The sequence below is a fragment of the Schistocerca serialis genome, chromosome 2, assembly GCF_023864345.2.
Source record: "Schistocerca serialis cubense isolate TAMUIC-IGC-003099 chromosome 2, iqSchSeri2.2, whole genome shotgun sequence".
Lineage (NCBI taxonomy): Eukaryota > Metazoa > Arthropoda > Insecta > Orthoptera > Acrididae > Schistocerca > Schistocerca serialis.
The window spans coordinates 49,063,479-49,087,761 of record NC_064639.1 but is presented as its reverse complement, the minus strand read 5'-3'; the positions used below and the strand labels follow the sequence as shown (position 1 = coordinate 49,087,761).

The following is a 24,283-nucleotide window of genomic DNA, read 5'->3' as shown; positions in this document are numbered from 1 at the left end:
ATAACAATATTATGGAGTTTCATATATTGGAAACATTGTGTAAAAGTTTCACTGTCATCCATCTATTATTAGAGAACTAATAAAAGTTTCCTTAAAAATTTCTTTTGCACACTTACTACATGCTGTGGGGTAAGAGTATGCAGGCCTGGGACAAGAGTACACAGTATGTACTCCTACCACAGCTGATAAAAATAAGAAGGATTACAATTAAATATGTGAAAAAAATATAAACTCTTTATTTCATCTGAGAGTAAGGCTGAAAAAACTTTGAGGCAAATGCAGTACTGAACTATTGTTTGGTTTTCTTCCCATGAAAAAGTTTTAGTGAACTGGCCAAGGTGCTCACTACCTTTGCTGTTTTTAAGATGATTTCTTAAGGCAATTGGATGCTTGCTGTATATAGCTACCATCTTCAGTAAGGCCTAGAGCTTGATGATAAAGTAGTCCTGTTAATGGCTGTTGAGTTGATGTCCTCAGTCAGTTTGTGGAGAAAAAAAAATTCTGCTGTGGAAGACTTACTTATATTCGAAGTCTGTTCCAGACCCATTGAAAGAACAATTACAGGAAAGGAAAATTAATTTAGATGTTCTAAGGTGGATAATGAGGCATCAAAGGTAAATAAACACCAATAAAAAATGCATGAATACACTGGAAGGGACTACACAAGTCCTGTGGTAAATGTTCACAAACAGTTTCTTGATGGGGTAAAAGTATGCCCTGTGAACTTTTACCCATTACACCTGCATACTTTTTCCCATTCTGTTTTTTTTTTCTGGCAGTCTGTGAATAACACAAACAACTAAAATTATGGAGATCAAGGCAGATACTGGAAACTTACAGCTGCCATTTCCAGTATGGAGTTTATCTGATTTTATGTAGATTTAGGTGCACCTAACACTGAACGAAAACTATACAAATTTTGCATAAAAAATGAACAACAGTGACTTAGCAGAATTTCTCCAGCTGTGTCGACTGTGTTGAGGATTCAGAATAGAATTGAGCAGATGATGAGGTATGTGGGGGAATGGTGAACTTCTGCTTTAGAGACCTGAAAACTTGACATGTACTCTTTCCCTGTGTGCACTTAAACCCCACTTACCCTTTGCATCAACAAGTCTGTAACCATCTCTAGGCTATACCTATTCTGTATGCTATCACTCTGTGTTTTAATAAACTGTGAAGTTTTTGTATCTCTGTTTTTCATTGTGTTCCAAGTCGCAACAAATGTAAATGAGCAAATGGGGGAAGCAGGCAACTGTAACAGAGGTTAGGATATGCTGGCAGTGTGGGTGATGAGAGCAGGGTCCCTCTTGTATGGTTGATAACTGAATATTTTTGTTACCTGTATTCTCAAAAAATTTGAGAAAGGCAGTGTATTATAAAATGGTTGCTTATTTCTTGTAGCACAAGTTTTTGACAGATTCACAGTTTAGTTTTAGAAATTTCTATTCATTCCTTCTAGAATGAGATAATGGGATGTACCTTTGTCACATCTCTTTTTTCCTCTCTCTGTTTTATCAGAAGAAGGAATGAGTTTTCTAGAGCTAATGATTGCATTACTTTCTTTCTATGTTTGTCCGTGTTTCCAGCCAAATGGTAAGTAAATGTTTCACTTCAATGAGGCTCTCAGGTACTGCATTGTTGCTAAATGTGATAATTTCATCATTGGTGGAAGGCTCAGTAAGACATTGTCATGGCAAGACATGATTACATGTTTGTTAACCAGGTGTCCTATGCTTCAATATCCTAATAATAGTGTAATGCGTCGGAAGATGACAGGAATAAAGAATGGGTTCCAGAACTGAGATTTACACTATTGGATCATCATTTCAAATAGTCCTGACCTAATTTCTTCTGATTAGTCTCTGCCTAGTCCACTTAAATAATAGTACAAAGTCAACAGCTTTTTATGAAATAAAAGTTGCATAGCAATAATGCATTTTCAAATTTGTAATGCATTAATCAATACATTATTTACTATTACACATTTATTCTTATTTCATATTGACCATCTTCGATCATGTCCCAATTTCAATTCATTTTCATTTTTTGTTGTTACAAGTTCTTCAAATATTCCCCTTTCATGTAACTTTCTTTCTTCTGTCCATAATGATCTTGTCTTCTCTGCCTTGGAATATTTCTGTTGTATATCTTGTCCTGGTGAGATTCATTTATTTTATTTATGATTCTTGAATATTATTTTGTTTGAAAATTTTCTTGACCCATTTTAACCAGATGCTACCTGTTGTGAAACAGCAATTGGTGTAAGATATCTTGTGGTCAGGTGCATACTTCATTACTGAGTGATCAATTTAGCATTTGGCAACCTTTTAGCAGTGGCCAACTTACGAATAGGTAGCTGGTTGATCTTCAGACCCACATAAAAGGCATAAAATAATTGAAAATGAATTCATATTTCACGGAAATAATTTTTGGTATTAGGCCACACTAGACACTAAAAACAAGTTAAATACTGATGTCAGTATTATGAAAAGAATATTTGTTACTCACCACATAGTGCAGATGGTGATCTCCACTATATGAGTAGCAATTTATCCTTTTCCTAATACTGTTAGTATTCCATAATGGATTTTCCAGTGTTTAAAATGCTGATGTATTTTGCAGTGGTCCTCTTCAGGATGAAATGTTAGTATTTTAATTGTTTTTAGTGTTTCATAATGGCACAGCCTTCCTATCCTCTTCAGGACCACTGCAAAGATGCTCAAAATGTCGGTATTTTATTGGTTTTGGTATTTTGTAATGAGATGGCCTAATATGCAAAATGATTATATACAGATATATTATTATTATTATTGTGATTATTATTTTTAATACTGAAACTGGCCATGGTAGGCTGTGGACTTAAGCAGTTGATACCGATAATTGATTTGCCATCTTTGCCCTGTAGCCTGCATCTAATGTGATGAAATACGTGGAAGCAGGACATATTGGGTGCATGCATCTGATAGGTATTTCATATGGATAGACCTGTGTGCAAAGGATTCAAAGAAGGAGTTAAATTTGAATCAACCAAAGTACTTTATAGGTTGAGTGCGCAGCAGGCTACTCCTTTGGGAGAGGTAGGAATGGTTTTGGGAGGATGTTGTTAATTTCAAGGCATGTTGAGAGAAGGTTAAATCTGTGATGGGTGGATGTTTTGATGTAGAAGGTATGGCAGTTGTTGTTAGCACTAACTGATTTAATGTTCTATCTTGCTTTCATTTTATTTTAATAAACTATACAACTTGCATTAGCCTATGAAAATAAAAACTGATGAAGACAGAACATTATCTTAATTAGTAAAACTGTGATCTATATAATGATTTTATATTGTACATTGACAAAGGTATTATCAAATATGGTATTGGTTGTTATTTTGTAGGTTGTAGTATGCAATAAATTCTTAATTCTAAGGGAGTTCCATTGGTGTTGTTCTGGAGGGCCACATAATTGGAGAAATAGTCCAAGTTGATAAGTATACAGTATCCCATATCCTATGCCATTCTTCTCATTCTTGATCTCTCTTATGATAAATTTGGTTTCAAAGTATTTGAAAGAAAGTATCAAGAAAATAATAAATTCTTCATTCACCACACTTTTGTAGAGAACTTCTCCCTGTTGTCCCTTTTTGGACTATCCCAAAATGTGTTCATGTGTGTGGTCTACCTAACTTCTTTGTGGCCTGTTAGTAACTTCCATTCAGAAAGTTCTGAAGTCATCATTTGCATATTTTTGTAAGGCTAGGAGACTATACATTGTTTATATTGTTTACCTAGCTACCTTATGTGAAGCCTAGAAAGAAACTGTCAAAAACTGTTTGATTGGAATCATCTGCACTTGCTGAAAGTATCACTGGTGGAAGTAAGTTTAAATTATACATTAATGATTCAAGTACTTTGTGATTGTTTGTTTTATGATAGAAAACCACTGCTGAAATCTCCACAAACAGTGATACTGCTGTTTTTCTTAGAGAATTTTATTGCACAGGTTCTACTTTTGCAGGGATATTTTTAATGTACTTAAGCCTTACCTGTAATTTATTACTGTTACAGAAGCATGTGTTTCTAATTGTGTATTGATGCCATGGCATTCATAAATTGGTCAAGTATGTTATCAGAACGCATGATATGTCTAACCTATCTTTCATTTAAATTTCTCATATAATGATTCCTTGCAGAAGTGTCCATTCTATTACATTAATTCTGGAAGATAAAAGGAGAGCTGCTTTTTGTTTTGATTAACATTTAATTACAGTGACATAATGATTACAGGGCATAGTCTCAATATCTGATGTCATCCTTAGATACATTCAAAATTTTGCGAAGTATGAAATGTGTGATGGCTGAGTTAGTTGTAATAATTATTTTGCACAAAATCTGTGGAAGTTGTTTTTCCCTGAAACATTAAAATTCCTGTGTGAATCTTCTTTAAAAAAATGGCAAGGTTCGCACCCAAATGCACACCACACCACAAGTGAAAGAACACATTTATTTTAACATATACGCAAAACAATTTTTACAATAAATCATCACAAAAAGACAACCATGGGTACTTCTGAGTTCATATCTCTGATAACCTTCCTAGTTCTTGACCCCCCCCCCCCCCCCCCATTAACTTCCAATGAGTTTTCCATCTCAGGTTGTCAATTAGCTTTGTCAGACAGTCAACACATTCTTATCACTCGTAATATATTCCTAACCTATGTTGTTGGCTTCCACCTCCTCTTGCATGAAGAAAATCTAAACTGATATGCTTGATTCTTTCTGAACAACAACAGTTTTTAGCCAGTTTCTTTGCACTTTGATTATCAATGAAGATCTTCATAAGATGGGACAGAAAGCTATCTTGATCAATTTCTTTCAGAAAATTGTTCATTCACTTTGTTTTTCTTACAGATTCAGTGCAACAAACTCTGCTTCAACAGTGTAACAGTTTATTATTTTCTGGTGCTATAGCTTATAGCTCCACTTCTAAAATCTGTCAAGTATCCACTAAAGGATTTATTGTGATTTGGATCAGGTCTCCAGTCTGCATTGGTATACATTTTGATTTTCTTACCATTCTTGTGGTAAGCAATAATGTAGTGTGTGTGACAGCATGCCAGCACTTCTCACTTGGATTGCTCCTGAACTGGCTTAAATAAGTCACTGGGTATGCTAAGTCTGGTCTTTCATGTGGTGCCAAGCATAGAAGACTTTCAGATGTAGGTTTGTATTTTGATACAACCTGTTCCTTAAGCTTGTATTATCTGTCACATTTTGTAGCTTTACTTTCATGATGAGAGGTATTTTCACACATTTGCAGTTTTCCATTTGGAATTATTTTAAGATTACTTTTGCATACGCTACTTGGTCTAAAATCAGTGTTCCACCTTCTCTCGTAACTCGAACTGACTGTATGTCATGCTACTTCGAGGTCTCTTACTTCAAATTCAGTGCTTTTAGTTATTTCACTTTTCTTGCCATACAACATTATGTCATCCTCATATGCAGTTACAATGAGTTCATGCTTTAGGTCATAGTAAACACGCAGGTCACATACTGACCGCAGCATCCCATGTTTGCACAGGTACTTCTCAAGTGCTGCTGGACTGATGCAATCCACAGATGTGCTTTCCAGACCTGCAGATCCATTTGCCATTGTGCAGTTCCTTGTGTTCTGATATGCCAATGAATTTTCATCATAGTTTGTCAGAGGCATCTGTGAAACCTATGGGTAATTCCACATGGGTTTCATCTTTTATGTCAGCCGCCAAATATGCCATAATGACATCTAAATGATGAATTTCCCAATCTTGTTGAACTGCTGTTCCTGTAAGTAGTCACATAGTTCTCAATTTTTTTCAACTCGGCTGTAACATTTGTCATAATCAGTTCCTGGTCTTTGTTCATTACCTAAGACTACTACTCATGCTGTATGTCTGGCAGTTCCTCCATTTTCATATTTCCACTTGAAAACCGCTTTTATTCATATTGTCTTTGTGTTGTTAGTACATGGTACAAATTTCCAGGTTGAGTTTTGAATTAGGTTTTCCAGTTCTTCTGCAGTGATTCTTGCATTTGTTTTTGTAATCAGCTGACGTGGCTTCCTGTATACTTCGTGGACATTTTGAGCTTTTGTAGTCACATTTTCAATAGCACACACCTTCTTCTTTCCATTTGACTTGCAATGTGTCAGCCACTTCATTGGTTTGACATGTCACCTATAATGTGTTCTGTAATTTTTGTTTATTGTAGGTTCTCATAGTTCACATTTATTATCATATCTTGTGGACTAATCATTGTCAGCACTCTCATCCTCCCATTCAGTCACCTTTCTTACATCAATGAGTTTAGAGCCCACACGTTTCCAAAACTCCACTTTGTTTGATGTCAGATTCTTATCCTGTTTACATAACATGTACATTATGTGATGATCCTTCATCATCTACAGTGGTTATGGTCTTCAGATCAACCACTTTTGTAACACATTTGTCCAACTTTGTGGGAAAGATATTTGAATCAAATACAACTCCTCTGATAATTGTTATATTTCCTATTTCTGTATTTTTCCACAGTTTGTAGGCTTTCATAATTTATAAATATCCAACCATTACAAGAGGTTGCACTTTTGATTCAAATTTGCCATTATGCGTTTTTCATTTTTGCCCATGCATGACATCCAAATAATTTCAGATGATTAATGTTTGGTCCTCATCTGTGCCATTGTTCGTAGGGATTTTCTTCAACATTTGCTGTTGTAAGGCATCTATTTTGCTAGTAATTTCTCATTGCTATTGCTTTGCCTCAGAACTTTTGTGACATTCCACTCTCAAAAAACTTGCATCATACAGTATTTAGAAAGATTTGAGTGTAGCGTTCTGCATCACCATTTTGTTGACGTGTGCCAGAGATGGTCAGTTGCCTCTGAATTCTTTCATTTTGCAGATATTCTTGTAATTTATTCATATATTCAGTTCCATCGTCCATTGTTTGAACATAGCATTCTTATCCTTTCCTGCTGAAAATTTTCTGCATAAACTTTGTATTCTTTGAATGACTGAAACACTTCACTTTTGACTTTGAGTAAATATGTTACTGGATATCTTGAATAATCTTCAATTAACATGAGAAAATATTTTGCTCCACTGAGAGGCACTGTGTGGCAGACACTCAATACATCACAATGTACCAAACATAGAGGTTCCTTTGACCAAGGATCAGCAATCCTGGACCCATAACCTGGAATCTGCTTGTATAAACTGCAAACCATTGTGAGGTGTACAACAGAGGGTATGTCCCACTGTACCAGGTATTAGGACTCTTCCCCATTCCATTTATGTGTTGAGCATGGGAAGAATGATTGTCTAAATATCTCTGTATGTGGTGTGATAAGTCCAATCTTGTCCTCATGATACCTATGTGAATGACACACAGGGGATTATACTATATTCCTAGAGTCATCAGTTAAAGCCATTTCTTCAAACTTTTCTTGGGATAGTTTACATCTTTCTTGAAGAGTCTGCCAGATCAGTTTCTTCAGCAACTCTGTTACTCTCCCATCAGTCAGACAAACCCATGACCTTTCATGCTTCCCTTTTTTTAGGTGTTCAGTGTTCCCTGTTAGTCCTATACAGTATGCGTCCCGCCCACTTGAATTATATCCTAGGACGGGTCACATGAGTTGTCTCCTTTGTAGACAATGAACCAAAGTTTCCTATGCCCTTTACCTGTGGCTGAGACTATGGGATCACTCTGTTTCATATCCCTGAAAATTGTTACACCAGGTATTTGTATATGTTGTGTGATTGTAATTGTAGTTCATTGCTGTTATAGGCTTAAGGACTGTTTATTTTTATTTTGTCACTTGCATGATTTTTTATGCAAAGCACATCATCTTCCATAAGCAAAGCATGTACCTTCAGCTCATATTGATCTACACAGAGCTATTAATTAGTGTGCACCACTATAAGCAGAAAATACAGGATACATTCTGTTTTGTGTGTTTATGAAATCTGATAAAGCTGATTTATTGGGATTGTGCACCACCCAATTTGCAGTGTATACTTTTGGAATATTTAAAGACTAGGAATGTAAGTTTTCCACTGAGGGGTTGTCAGCTATCACTTTAAAACCTTTAAAATCTTCAGAAGTAAAAGCATAAGAAATCACCAATTATTTGTTTAAAATATGTTCCCATAGAACATAATGACTGTAACTATTTTTCCTAATCTGGATTTATTAATCTCAACTATCAAATATTCAAATAATGTTTAACACTTTGTTGTAATATCATTTCCAGATTTCTCACATCCCATGGAGCAAGTAACCAGAGACAATAAATTGGAGTTATCTAATCTTGGTCAGTTTTGTAACTACAGTATAGAAGTGTGTGCATTTACCAACAAAGGTGATGGTGTTAAAAGCCAGCCAATATTTTGTAGGACATTGGAGGATGGTATGGCTTATGTTAGTTTTCACTGCAGTTTTATTTTCACCAAGATAATTTTTTAATTTTTGTAAACAGTTCATGATGCAATTAAAAGAGTTTTCTACATCAGTCATTTATTATACCACTAAGCATTTCAGCTGTTCATACCATCATCAACATGTTGAATGTTATGCAGTTACATTCCTGGCAGTACTCAACAGCAAAACCACATGTGCAGTATGAAATACACATTCAACACATAGCAGTACGCAAAGTTTATTTGAAAATTTTCTTCAGCTAAAAAGAAGAAACATATCCTCTTGTCCACTTAGCCTGCTGCTGTCCTCACTAGCACTAGAGCTATAACTATATAACCTGATAGTTATGGCATTGGCTGTTAAAGTGGATTGTGGTATAATAAATGAGTGATTGACATAGAAAACTGTTTTATTAGTGTTTAATTATTAGTTATAAACCTGATGATGATGTCCTTTATGGGCAGATTAATTATTAGACAGCAATTCTTGCTGTAAATGTAAGATAGCAAAGTGAAGCTTTTAGCCAGGTTGGTAACTTAGGTGTTGGTAATGCAGTAAGAGCATTGGCCATTAAAGACAAGGGTCCCAGTTTGAGTCCCAGTCCAGCAAACATTTTTAATCTATCAGAAAACATCATTTTCTTCCATAAATATTCACATGATATTTCTGTATTTGTAACATAACATAGATGTAAAGCTGGGTGACACATGTGCTCTCCACTTGGAAATCTTATGTATTTGAACAAGAGGCACATGTGCAATACCTAACATGAAAATCAACAGCCAGTAACTTAATGTAATAATGAAAATACCTGTTCATATAATGGATAAAACACTGTATCATTCCAGAGAAGCAGTTATGTTTTCTCGCTTGCTCTTTCTTCATCACTGATTCCATTGCTGACTATTACTCTGGGATGGAACACTTGAAATGAGATGTAATTGTAAGTTGATTTTGATTTTTTCTGACTTCCTTTCATTTTCTCTATTGGATTTGAAAGCTTTAGGGAAGTCAGACTATTGGTGAATCAGAAGACTGAAGCATTGTAGGTTTTTTTCTATAAATAAATAATCAGTATAATAGAAAGAAAAATTCCACGTGGGAAAAATATATATATAAAAAAAAGATGCTGTGACTTACCAAACGAGAAAGCGCTGGTAGATAGACGTAATAAAAAACTCCTTACCCTCTCCCTTAAGACCCACATCCTTTCGTCTTTCCCTCTCCTTCCCTCTTTCCTGATGAAGCAACCTTGGGTTGCGAAAGCTTGAAATTTGTGTGTGTGTTTGTGTTTTTTATTGTGTCTATCTACCAGCACTTTCTCATTTGGTAAGTCACAGCATCTGTGTTTTTTATAAATAATCAGTATTGTTGATAAAAGTGAAACAGTGGTACATAATCAGTAGCTAAATATTATAAATAAAAATGCAACTTTTACCTTTGGAAGTAGTGACTTTTCTATTAATTAAAGTACTTATTGGAAATGGTTTCCTGATTATGTACAATATTATTTATTTAAACTTATTATATACTTAGACTAGTGTTAATGATGTTGTTGTTTTGGTAATAAGCAGAAACTTTGTCATGTGTGCTTCTTTTTGTTATTTAACTTCATGACGCATTTCATACTCTCAAAAGTTCTCTTGTATAATGAAGCCTATGGAGTACATTAGGTTATGAATGAATGAGTGAAAGAATGGACTTATGCTTGTTGAACAAGAAGGTACCACAGGGATTGATACTGGGACTGCGCTTGTTCTTGTTACATATAAATGATCTTCCATCATTTATCCAATAAGCAGAAATAGTTCTCCTTGATGGCAATGTAAGTATTATAATCAAGGCTAGTAGACTAATTTCAACATTTGAAAATGTAAATTAAAACTCACCAAATAGAGGAGGCATGTGAGAGACAGCCCCATATAAAGGTAGACTTAGAGTATGATTCAGCTACAAAATAAAGTCCTTCATCAAATGGATAAAAACACATGCACATTTTTATACATACAATCACACACACACACACACACGTCATCTTTGGTTGTTGTGGCCCCTGTGCTGTGAGTACTAAACTCAGCTAGGTTCAATAGTGGGGGTACAGATGAGGTATGGTGCATAGAGGGCGAGGTTTAACAGCGTATACGGGTGAAGATGCTGTTGGAATTGATACCTGAGCTGAAGCACTTGACATTGCAAGGGGGGACTGCATCATTACCCATGACCATTTAACACCACACCATGCCAAACTTAAAGTTGGTGTCACTAATGAAACAAAAAGTGAAGGTCAGGTTTTTTGCTGGAGGGTTGGGAGACCGACTTGACTGAATACATTGAAGGACCCATTGAATTAGGTAGCACCAAGTTGCTGTAGCAATTTACAGGGAATAATAGGGAACTCATCAAGCAGTTGCTCCAGTTGGCTTTCCAACTGGGAAAAAAGTGTGTGCTGGCTATCAAATTCAGTAAGTTGATCTGTTGTATGATGAACCTGTGCATCTGTGATAGAATGCTGAATGGAAGAAAAATAGTGAATGGATATTGGAAATTTGCCAAATAGAGCACTCCGTTAATGAAGCCTTGGATCCAAACAGTTACAATCAGTTCACGGTTGTTGAAAAGATGAAATTTGTGTAAAAAATAAATAAAAACTCTTGAAATTTATAGACACCAAAATTGATGTTCCTTTTCTGCCTGAATGTAATGCTGCTGATCTGGAGTAAGTGTTTATAGCTTAAATGTGATTGGTTTCTCTGTGCCATCCTTACTTTATGAGAGAACAGCCCCAACACCATGTGAGGTCGTGTGGAGGCCTGATTTTAACTTGTGAAAAGCTCAGTTACACTGTTCGGATTGTTCAGAATGGTGTCCCTTTATATGGAGGTGATTTAGTGGATGGACTATGCAAACGGGATGGGTTGTGAATAGAAATCACACATTGGTGGAGCAAAGGTCCTCTTCTCTTAGTATAAAATGTAAATAACTGATTACTGTGTGAAAGAAGGAAAAGTTACACTTAAGGTCTTTCTGTGCAGAGATTATGGAAACCAATTGGAGACTGAGCAAATGCACCCTAACCATGTCAAAAGGCAACCTATGATTTTTTATAAAGTCAGAATGGCATGTTCAGGACTAATACCTTTTGTGAGTCTTCATCAAGAGGTGACTGGAAATATGCTTCTGCAAATTGATTTTGGAGTATAGTTTACCTCCTGAAAGTTTAGAAAAGAGTTCATCTGAAAAAAGCAACAGATGTGAATCGACATCCACTGTAGCATTACTGGTTTGCTTAAAGTCTCCATACAACCATTGACTGCCCCCAGGTTCCCTGATGGTGACTAACAGTGGAGCCCACTGACTTGAAATGGGGGAAAAACTTGTTGATGTTCTAGTCCATATAGTTCAATGTTAACCCCATCCTTAATGACCAACAGAATCCAGCAAGTGTAAAGTCTAGAACTTGCTGTCCACTTTAAGCCAATGTAGATCTGTAAGTCAATCAGTGGTGCAAATGAAGTGTATCAATAGGAGCACAGGGTACTGACAAGCTGAGGGAATGTATTGCTTGAAATAATGAAAATCCAAAAGTGAAATATGCATTGAGGGCAAATATATTCTTAACTAAAGGATCCACCACAACCGCCACCTCAAGGTGAGTCCATGTCCACGACTTTGAGTGTGCTTTACTGAGCAAGGGAGCACACGCACACATACATGGGCTGATTTATAACTGAGATCAGTGACTTGGTATCAGAAAGAAAGAAAACTAGAATGTCTTACAATGGTGCCTGTAACAAAGTTGTACACAGTGCCAGCATCGGATCACTGCCTGAAATGTTATTAATTTGCATTGGTTGGGGGTGTGCTATCTGATACCTGCTGTGCCACAACATACTTCGTAATGCGACTTCTATGTAAACACTCATAGCACTTATTCTCAAAATTTGGACATTCCAAGGAAAAACAGTTTGGGCAACTTGGTAACAAAGTGAATTGCTGTGAATGATGCCTGGTGCAAGCCTGGGATTGCAGAGAACACAGACAGGTGGCTGCTGCTTGTTTACCACTTAAGAATCTGTGGCTGAAACCCACTGCACTGTATCATGTAGCTCTGGGCCACCTGTGAAATGTTAGGACCATCTGAAGAGAGAAATGTGTCTGTTTGCTGAAATATTATAGAGTACAATTGAACTTTACAACATCAGTTACAATGCTAATTCGGCTATAACCCCATGATTTCTGTGGTACGTCCATATTCCTTGTAAGGAACATACCTACTTCTCATCCTTGCTTAATACGACAAATGTATATGTGTATAGCTCATATGTAATCCCATTTTCAGCCTGAGTTAGCAACAAGATTTTCCAAGAATCAACGTGCTGTACAAGGAAATCTGTTGTTGTAATACAGCAACCTGGCATATTCTTGTATCTGCCCTTCCATCAGCGGTAGGTGTAGTACATGCTCATCACGTCATAAATACCCTAGCGCATTCATACTACAGTAGTAGTGACAGTTGCAGAACTCTTCAACAGTACATGTGATGTCAGTTTCCATAGCAATTTGTTACAAAGCACACAAATTGTAGAACAGCATAGACAGTAAAAGAAAGTTTTAATGGTGGGAGAAAAATTGAAACTGATTAATGAAATCTAGAGTGGAGCTAAAAAGGTTGATGTGTCGCTAATTTGGCCTCCAAATTCCACAGTCTAAACAACTTGGAAGAACAAGGATAAAATTGTTACTGCATGTGAACAAAATGGGTCTAAAATTAAGTTTCTACACAAAGTGGACTGGAATGATGTGCATGAACCTCTGCTTAAGTGGTTTAAGCAACATAGAAGTATCAATGTAACCATTAGTGGACCTCTCCATATGGTGAAAGCAAAAGAATTTGCCTAGAAATTAAAAGATGAGGAATTTGTGTGCAGCAGTAACTGGATTGACAGATTCAAGCAACATCACGGAATTACTCTTGACAAAGTGAGTGGTGAAGCCATTAATGTGAATACTAAAACATTTCAACAATGACTCACCACTGTATGGCATAAAATTCATGAAGGATATGCAGATTGTGATGTCTTAAATTCAGATGAGACTGTCATTTTCATTAAATCAACACATGACAAAACTCTGCAATTTAAGGGTGAAAAATATGTTGAAGGCAAGTTATCTAAAGAATGAATTGCAGTTCTGGTTTGTGCTAGTGCAGATGGAACTGATAAGAAAAAAACTGCTCATGATAGGTAAAAATAAATCCTGGGTGTTTAAAGCATATAAAAATTCAGCCAGTGCACTACAATGATAATAAAAAGTCCTGGATGACCTCTGAACCCTTTATAGCCAAAATAAGGAGCTTAGAATTCAGAAAGGAAAGATACTGTCAACAACTGTCCAGCACATCCTGCACTCTCTGATATGGAGAATATTAAGCTAGGAGTCTGAAATGTCACTATCATAAGCTCATATTACTGAAAATGATCACATCAAGAAAACACATCAAGAAAAACATCAAGAAACACATCAAGAAAAAGGCACCACATTATTTCTGATCAACTCTTATGTCTTACTGGAATTTAATTTCTCACATTAAGAATGGAAAAGTTGATTTTTTTTAACAATATTAATGTGTAGTCATTTTACCATCTATGTTCATCCAATACAATACTCCATTTTCTTTGTCTGACAAGGAAATTTTAGATTTAATTTACATTGCGGAGACTGTCATTAATCAGATCTGAGCCGTGCAGTTAGAGGCACCATGTCACAAATCGTGCAGCCCCTCCCGCCGGAGGTTTGAGGCCTCCCTTGAGCATGGGTGTGTGTGTGATGTTCTTAGAATAAGTTAGTTTAAGTAGTGTGTCAGTCAAGGGACCAATAACCTTTGCCATTTGGTCCCTTGGGAATTCACACACATTTGAATATAATCAGATCTGACACTGTCTCTCACAGATTCTTCATAAGAATAATCATCCTGAGGTTCTTCTCCATTGGTGGATTCAAGTCTGCAATTTTGATTGTTTCAGTCTTCTATAACCATTTGTCTGCAGTACTTAAATATTTGTGTACAAGTTTAACAACCATCTCACTTGTCACATAATATTCACGTATATATCTTGTTCATGGCTTCATTTGGCACCATGCATAGCTCCATAGCAAGTAGCAAAACAGTCAAAGGATTCCCCATAATATGAGTGAGAAAATTAAGTATATAATGGTCGTTAAAAAGCTTCCATTCGAGGGCATTGCTGCAGCATACATGCAGTGTAACACAGTTGAAATGCAGATATAAAAGCACCAACATCTAGACGAAGGATTAGTGTGGCATTCGTGTTTTTCCACATGCATCTTGTAAATGTGGAACTGTGAACTATGGCGATGTTATAGCCAAATGTGTGTAAATGGGACTAATGTGCTATTTTCTTTTCTTGTCTACTGGAGGACAAATACCAGAGACATCCATCAAAGAATGAAGAATATGTGTAGGGCAGTATGTCTGTTGAAAACCATCATTGTGAAAGGGTTCTGTGCTGGTTGTAGTTAGACACAAGATGCCAATTAATCATGGAGGCTAGCTTCATCCATTACATAGAACAACAAGTGGGTAGTTGATGATGCGATTAGGGTGGGCCAACACATAATCACACACGCACTAGCAGAGTCTCGACATCTGCTTCAGTAGTGTGCAACACACAAGCTGTTAGGAGTCAGGTTACTGTAATGTCTGTGGCCTATGGTGGGTACCCCAGGTATTGAATGCCAAACAAAAGGCCCGTGGCCTATTGATTTCGAGAAACCTGGTATCTGCATCACTGGGGAACAGTACTGCACAGTGTTGGAGATATTTCAGTAAGCACTTAAAGTGAAACACCCAGGAAAACTTTGCAATGGGTGCTGCTGCTTCATGATAACCCATGTACCCATATCACAAATAACATAATTCAGATGTTATGCCAACTCAAGTGGGAGAAATCTGAGTACCCACCCTATTGTTCTGGTCTCTTCCCCTGTGGTTATCTTGTATTTGATGCCTTAAGAAAGGCCTTGAAGTGTCAACAGCTCCTGTCGGACGAGGATGTGCAGCGGGTAGGTACAGGCTTCTTCACACAGTAGGACATGCTTTTTTTACCAAAAGGGTATCTTCAACCTGTTACATTGGTGGGATGATTTAATTACCTCCTTGCTCACAGTGATTCTGGGCTGTGCAGCCTCTGGATGGAAACTTTTTGATCGCCTCTGATTCTGACTAATTTTGAGCTATGAATTTTGCTCCTAATAATGTATTTCTAAACATTTACCTGGATGGCAGGGCAACTAGTTGCAGTGTTAGAGCCATGGTGAGTGGGGGAAGCAGAGAAAGGGAAAGGACTGTGCAAGTGTGCTGGGCGGCGGAGGGCCTTACAGAAGATACCGTCGTCGTGTAAGACAGACAATATATAAAACAATTGAAGACATTGAAATGACAACATCCGCTGCTGACAAGAAGAAGAATACTATAAAATCTGTCGCTGCACACTCGCTACTAGATGGACCCGCTGTCTTCTGTGGATGTAGACTGAATTTTAGTATTGATCTGAATGATACATTTTCGCATGGAAATGGCTGGTTAACCGTCGCTGTTGTACGAGGTGTTTGTGACACTGGAGTAGGAGCAGGGGAGGGGATAAAGGAAAGTGGGTGACAACAGAGACTAGCAAAGGTACAGGCCAGGAGAGTTATGGGAATGAATGATGTGTTGCAGGCAGTGTTCACAACAGGGCTGTTCTGAAAAGCTGATGGTGATAGGAAGAATCCAGATGGTATAGGCTGTGAAGTAGTCATTGAAGTCGAGTAGTCCATGCTGATGGGCATGCACAATATCTTGGTGGCTCAGATATCTCTTGGTCACATTTTTTCAGACACAGCATTAGTAGTGTTCTGCCTGACACAGTCATGTCATTTAAATATCTGGGCATAATGTTGCAAAGCACTATGAAATGGTACAAGCATGTGAGGATAGTGGTAGGGAAGATGAATGGTCACCTTTGGTCTATTGGGAGAACTTTAGGAAAGTGTGGTTCAGCTGTAAAGAGGACCACATGTAGGATGCTGGTGAGACCTGTTCTTCAGTACTGCTCAGGTGTTTGGGATCTGCAGCTGGCCAGATTGAAGGAATACATCGAAGCAGTTCAGAGGCAGGCTGCTAGTTTTTTTTACCGATAGCTCCAAATAACATGCACATGGTATGAAGATGCTTCAGGGAAGACAATGTTCTTTCCAAGATACACTATTGAGAAAATTTAAAGAACCCGCATTTGAAGCTGACCGCAGAATGAGCCTACAGCCACCAACATAAATTCTGTATAAGGGCAACAAAGATAGGATACAAGAAACCAGGACTCATATGGAGGCATACAGACAGTTGTTTTCCCACCACTCCATCTGTGAGTGGAATAGGAAAGGAAGTGACTAGTAGCAGTACAGGGTACCCTCTGCCATGTATCATACAGTGGCTTGTGGAGTATGCATGTGTAAACGTAGAAGCTAAGTTGGTGGAATACATGGCTGCCTACACAGGTGGCCCTACCCTGCTATATCCTTCTCCCTTACTGTATCATGTCCCTTCTGTATCCCAAGTACCCATCCCAACCGAAACTCACTGCAGTCAAGCTTCAGTACCAGGAGGCAACAATAGTTACACTTGTGTTAGTTGCGCTTGTGTTAATGTGCATGTGTTTTTCTGAACTGAAGGAGGACTTTATCCCATAGCTTAGTCTACTTTTAAATATATCTACCTGCTGCTCAACACCTTCTCTTTGTTGTGAGTAGCAGTCTACCATAATTAATGTTATGGTTTCATATTAAATACTTTTGGATTAAAGGAGACCACTCTCCAAAAAGCAGGAGTATTCTCTTGTTGATATGCACACGCAAAAGATACAAAACTTCCTAGGTTTCAGAGTTACCTTTTGACAAACTAGGGTAAATCACGCACACACACACACACACACACACACACACACACACACACACACACACACACAGATTTGTTCGCATGCGTGTGCCAGTGTCTCTACATGATGCCAGCATGATGTAGAGGCATAGGTGTGTGTGTGTGTGTGTGTGTGTGTGTGTGTGTGTGTGTGTGTGTGTATGTGGGAGTGTGTGTGTGTGTGTGTGTGTGTTTTACTCTACTTTGTAAAAGGATAACTCCGAAAGCTAACAAAATTTCCTTCCTTTGTGTGATCCTATCGTTAACTCAATGATCTCCTTTAATCCAAAATTAATTACATTATACAAGAGATTTCCTACAATAGGTTTCATATTAAGCATATTTATGCACTAAATAGGCAATTGATAGTATTCTGTGTTAAGTTACATAAATGCTGTATTTGAAGTACTAGATAAAAACAGTAGCTGGGTACTGTAAGATGACAAGTAACAGGATTTTTGAGAGTAGCTGCTATTTTGCTGATATAATAGTAATGAAGTAATTTAGAAGGCATTTTATTCTTCTTCTGTCATGCATTACATCTTGCTTGACCTGTTGCAGCTATGTTTGGTTCTTCCCCTTTTTACTGGTCTTCTGGTGCATCTTTTACTTTGCAGAATGTATTGCAAAAATGTAGTGGTGATCTTGACTTCTCGACATGCAATTGATGGGATATCCATTTTGTTGTTTTCTTCAACCCCTTTGTATACATCAGATATTTTCAGTTCCTTCCTAGTATCTACTTCTCACTGTGGTCTTAAAGGATTTCAATTTTTTGTTCTGTAACCTTATTTTATCTTCTTTTCATTACTCATACTCCCATGTTGGTCCTGACATAAGTTTATAAAATTTAAGATAATTTTCTTGCCTTACAATATTTTGAGCAGATGTAATGGTGCAGTATAGGTAACTGAGCTTCTCAGTTTTGTGGTTTTGATCCAGGTACATTAGCCAGTACTTCAAAATTTAAATCCGTCAGCTTGCTCTGTGATCTTGTTTGCCATTGCTGTTTTTCTCCTTACTGGGTTTTTACCACAGACAGACACAGATTTTGTTTTTTGTTTTGATATTGACATGTTGTATATCTAACACACTTTGTATAGTTCATAGACAGGTCTATGTTGGCAGTTTTCACTGTTCTTCATTAAAATCTGATCATCTACAAGTAGCGTTGTCATTATATAATGTTGTTGGTTTAAATTGGATATGTCATTGTGTTGTTTCTTTTTTCATTGCCATACAATTTAGTTGATGTGTGTGTTAAAGAACATAGACAAAAGACTGCAATGTTGTTGAACTTCTAAGTTAATATTATATATAAAAAACAAAGATGAGGTGACTTACCGAACAAAAGCGCTGGCAGGTCGATAGACACACAAACAAACACAAACATACACACAAAATTCAAGCTTTCGCAACAAACTGTTGCCTCATCAGGAAAGAGGGAAGGAGAGGGGAAGACGAAAGGAAGTGGGTTTTAAGGGAGAGGGTAAGGAGTCATTCCAATCCCGGGAGCGGAAAGACTTACCTTAGGGGGAAAAAAGGACAGGTATACACTCGCACACACGCACATATCCATCCACACATACAGACACAAGCAGACATATTTAAAGACAAAGAGTTTTGGCAGAGATGTCAGTCGAGGCAGAAGTGTAGAGGCAAAGAAGTTGTTGAAAGACAGGTGAGGTATGAGTGGCGGCAACTTGAAATTTAGCGGAGATTGAGGCCTGGCGGATGACGAGAAGAGAGGATATACTGAAGGGCAAGTTCCCATCTCCGGAGTTCGGATAGGTTGGTGTTGGTGGGAAGTATCCAGATAACCCGGACGGTGTAACACTGTGCCAAGATGTGCTGGCTGTGCACCAAGGCATGTTTAGCCACAGGGTGATCCTCATTACCAACAAACACTGTCTGCCTGTGTCCATTCATGTGAATGGACAGTTTGTTGCTGGTCATTCCCACATAGAATGCATCACAGTGTAGGCAGGTCAGTTGGTAAATCACATGGGTGCTTTCACACGTGGCTCTGCCTCTGATCGTGTACACCTTCCGGGTTACAGGACTGGAGTAGGTGGTGGTGGGAGGGTGCATGGGACAGGTTTTGCATCGGGGGCGGTTACAAGGATAGGAGCCAGAGGGTAGGGAAGGTGGTTTGGGGATTTCATAGGGATGAACTAACAGGTTACGAAGGTTAGGTGGACGGCAGAAAGACACTCTTGGCGGAGTGGGGAGGATTTCATGAAGGATGGATCTCATTTCAGGGCAGGATTTGAGGAAGTCGTATCCCTGCTGGAGAGCCACATTCAGAGTCTGGTCCAGTTCCGGAAAGTATCCTGTCACAAGTGGGGCACTTTTGTGGTTCTTCTGTGGGGGTTTCTGGGTTTGAAGGGACGAGGAAGTGGCTCTGGTTATTTGCTTCTGTACCAGGTCGGGAGGGTAGTTGCGGGATGCGAAAGCTGTTTTCAGGTTGTTGGTGTAATGATTCAGGGATTCCGGACTGGAGCAGATTCGTTTGCCACGAAGTCCTAGGCTGTAGGGAAGGGACCGTTTGATGTGGAATGGGTGGCAGCTGTCATAATGGAGGTACTGTTGCTTGTTGGTGGGTTTGATGTGGACAGACGTGTGAAGTTGGCCATTGGACAGGTGGAGGTCAACGTCAAGGAAAGTGGCATGGCATTTGGAGTAGGACCAGGTGAAACTGATGGAACCAAAGAAGTTGAGGTTGGAGAGGAAATTCTGGAGTTCTTCTTCACTGTGAGTCCAGATCATGAAGATTAAAAGGGAACAGCCATGGGCACCAGGATGGCCCCCTCGTACGCCAACCTATTCATGGGTCGCTTAGAGGAAGCCTTCTTGGTTACCCAAGTCTGCCAACCCAAAGTTTGGTACAGATTTATTGATGACATCTTCATGATCTGGACTCACAGTGAAGAAGAACTCCAGAATTTCCTCTCCAACCTCAACTCCTTTGGTTCCATCAGTTTCACCTGGTCCTACTCCAAATGCCATGCCACTTTCCTTGACGTTGACCTCCACCTGTCCAATGGCCAACTTCACACGTCCGTCCACATCAAACCCACCAACAAGCAACAGTACCTCCATTATGACAGCTGCCACCCATTCCACATCAAACGGTCCCTTCCCTACAGCCTAGGACTTCGTGGCAAACGAATCTGCTCCAGTCCGGAATCCCTGAATCATTACACCAACAACCTGAAAACAGCTTTCGCATACCGCAACTACCCTCCCGACCTGGTACAGAAGCAAATAACCAGAGCCACTTCCTCGTCCCCTCAAACCCAGAATCCCCCACAGAAGAACCACAAAAGTGCCCCACTTGTGACAGGATACTTTCCGGGACTGGACCAGACTCTGAATGTGGCTCTCCAGCAGGGATACGACTTCCTCAAATCCTGCCCTGAAATGAGATCCATCCTTCATGAAATCCTCCCCACTCCGCCAAGAGTGTCTTTCCGCCGCCCACCTAACCTTCGTAACCTGTTAGTTTATCCCTATGAAATCCCCAAACCACCTTCCCTACCCTCTGGCTCCTATCCTTGTAACCGCCCCCGATGCAAAACCTGTCCCATGCACCCTCCCACCACCACCTACTCCAGTCCTGTAACCCGGAAGGTGTACACGATCAGAGGCAGAGCCACGTGTGAAAGCACCCATGTGATTTACCAACTGACCTGCCTACACTGTGATGCATTCTATGTGGGAATGACCAGCAACAAACTGTCCATTCGCATGAATGGACACAGGCAGACAGTGTTTGTTGGTAATGAGGATCACCCTGTGGCTAAACATGCCTTGGTGCACAGCCAGCACATCTTGGCACAGTGTTACACCGTTCGGGTTATCTGGATACTTCCCACCAACACCAACCTATCCGAACTCCGGAGATGGGAACTTGCCCTTCAGTATATCCTCTCTTCTCGTCATCCGCCAGGCCTCAATCTCCGCTAATTTCAAGTTGCCGCCACTCATACCTCACCTGTCTTTCAACAACTTCTTTGCCTCTACACTTCTGCCTCGACTGACATCTCTGCCAAAACTCTTTGTCTTTAAATATGTCTGCTTGTGTCTGTATGTGTGGATGGATATGTGCGTGTGTGCGAGTGTATACCTGTCCTTTTTTCCCCCTAAGGTAAGTCTTTCCGCTCCCGGGATTGGAATGACTCCTTACCCTCTCCCTTAAAACCCACTTCCTTTCGTCTTCCCCTCTCCTTCCCTCTTTCCTGATGAGGCAACAGTTTGTTGCGAAAGCTTGAATTTTGTGTGTATGTTTGTGTTTGTTTGTGTGTCTATCGACCTGCCAGCGCTTTTGTTCAGTAAGTCACCTCATCTTTGTTTTTTATATATAATTTTTCCCACGTGGAATGTTTCCTTCCATTATATTAAGTTAATATTATCTTTTTCTTTCTTCTTTTTTTAATTATCACCAGTAATTTGGATTCTTGTATTACACAATATGTTGTGGAAGGAGAAAAGGGGTGGGGGTTGGGGGTGGCTCTAGAGTCATTGCAAAGCTAGGCTTCCTAGGCAGTAAACCCTTACAAGAAAATCAGGCAAGTTGGAAAGCCATAAAGTGGCAGCACCAATGTCCAACTATGCTTCGTAAAATGGGCAGGCAATATCAGAAGTTACTGACAAGCTGCATAAGAGAGTAGGCTACACAGAAGTCCATATAATGAACTGGTACAAGAAAAAGGACAGGAACTTTGGTGTAGCATGATATGTAATCTAGAAGTAATTCTCACAATTAGCAAAGGGAAAAGATTAACATTACTTACAACTATTTATTAATACTTTAAAGAAGTAGCCTGCAGTTATCCTTCTGCTAGTTAATGCATAATTTGACGCAATCTGCAACCCTGAAGAATCTCATTCATGATGGGATTTATGGACCACTGAATGTAGACAGACAAATAAATAGTGATACTACATTATGATGATTTTGAATACTAGTTCAAGGATGACGAACAACAGAACTGGACAGTTTTGAGCCCAGGAGATATTTAGTATTATTAACTTCGTAAGTTATTGAGTATATATATTGAAAACACTAGACTGATACAAGAGACTCCTAAAACCATGGAATATTCCCTGTCAGATGGTGGTAATTGACTCTGAAATCTTGGGTTTGAAAATAAATAAATAACAAATTGAACAATGAAAAGTCCAGAATGGAATAACAACAATATGGAAAGAATAGATTGTTACTCACCACATAGAAGAGGTGTTGTGTCGAAAATAGATACAATGAAAAATTATGCTAGAAATATTTTCAGCTTATGGACAAACTCTTTCGATGTCACTCTTTACACTACCTTGAGTGACACTCACCATTAGCTACAGAAATGTGTGGTTATTGAATTGTTGATCAGTATCTCCATTCACATTCGTTTTCACTCCCTACATACAGCCATAGTGCTAGGTGGTCTGATTCCTTCTTCTGATTTTATGTGATTTTTGTAACTATTCTGTGCAATTCTCAATGGCCCCTGTCCTTCAGTAGCTATGATTGTTCCATTGCATTTCCATATTACAACAATCACATCACCAACAGCCATCTCGAGTAACTTTAGAAGGCTTGAAATATCCCTGATGGTTTTGTTAGGTTATATCCAATGACTGGTCCACAATTGAAGTCACTAAGCTCATCTGACCATCACATTCTGCTATTATTCATTCTCTATTGACAAGACAGCACTCCCCACCTTCTTATATACTGGCAGGTCTGCATTTCATGACTTACAGTAGTCTGTTCTGCATTACATAGGGGTGTATGGATATTTTTGGTCAGATAGTGAACACTGGGAAATTTTTTTTTACATCTACATAGATACTGTACAAACTGCTGTCAGGTGCATGGCAGAGGACATTTGGCATTGTACCACCTGTTAGGGTTTCTCCCATTTCAGTCAGGTATGTGGCATGGTAAGAGGAACAATTAGTGCTTAAATATCTCTGTGAGTTCTGTAATTAGTCTAATGTTGTCTTGGCAGTACCTACAGGAGTGATGCACAAAGTCTGAAGTATATTCCTAGACTCCTCAGATATTAGTAGTATCTGAAGCTTTGTGAGTAGGCTTTTGAGGGATGATTGGCATCTATATTCAAGCATCTGACAGTTCAGGTCTTTCAGCATTTCTGTGATGCTATCCTAAGAGACAGACATACCTGTGACCATTAGTGCTGCCTGTCTTTGAATAATTAAATAACCTGAGCTTGTCCTATTTGATATGGGCCTTACACACTTGAGTAGTATTCTAAAAGGAGATGCACAGGTGTAATATAAGCATTCTCCACTGTAGACTGACTGCATTTACCCACTATCCTACCACTGAACCAAAGTATTTTTTACTGCCAATTGAGCCTATGTGATCATTCCCTTTCATGACCTGTGGGTGAATTGGCAGAAAGTGGTGCACAATGAGAGTGAGGGGATGTGAATTGGAAGAAGGTGCTAGGACAGAGGAGGTGGACACTGTTGGGTGGAGAGTGTGGTGACAGTAGGCTACTGTAGGTTGAGGCTTGGATGATTTCAGGAACCGAGAATATGGTGTGAGGATAACTCTCATCAGCTGGGAAGCAGTCTTTGAAATCAACCACACTATGTTCAGCTGTGTGTTGTGCCACAGTGTTGTCAACTTTGCCCTTGGCCACAATTTATAGATTACCATTCATCCTGGTGGACTGCTGGTTGGTATTCATTCCAATATAAAAAGCTGTGCATTGATTGCAGCAGAGATGGTATATGACATGGCTGCTTTCACAGACATCCTGGCCTCTGATAGGGTCATGTAGCGATAGGGTCAGAAGGATCCATGCCGGTCTGAACCTGTGCTAGGGGACCATCATTG

The 24,283-nt window shown here is 38.9% G+C and overlaps 1 protein-coding gene across 1 annotated transcript in view; it reads left to right on the top strand.

Annotated features, from left to right (window-relative positions):
• The window catches only part of LOC126455442 (Down syndrome cell adhesion molecule-like protein Dscam2), a 259,474-nt gene that overhangs the window by 101,425 nt on the left and 133,766 nt on the right, over positions 1-24,283 (top strand). The window contains exon 8 of the mRNA XM_050091192.1: positions 8,281-8,436. Coding sequence (XP_049947149.1) covers positions 8,281-8,436 — 156 coding nt within the window. The remainder of the gene's footprint in view (positions 1-8,280; positions 8,437-24,283) is intronic.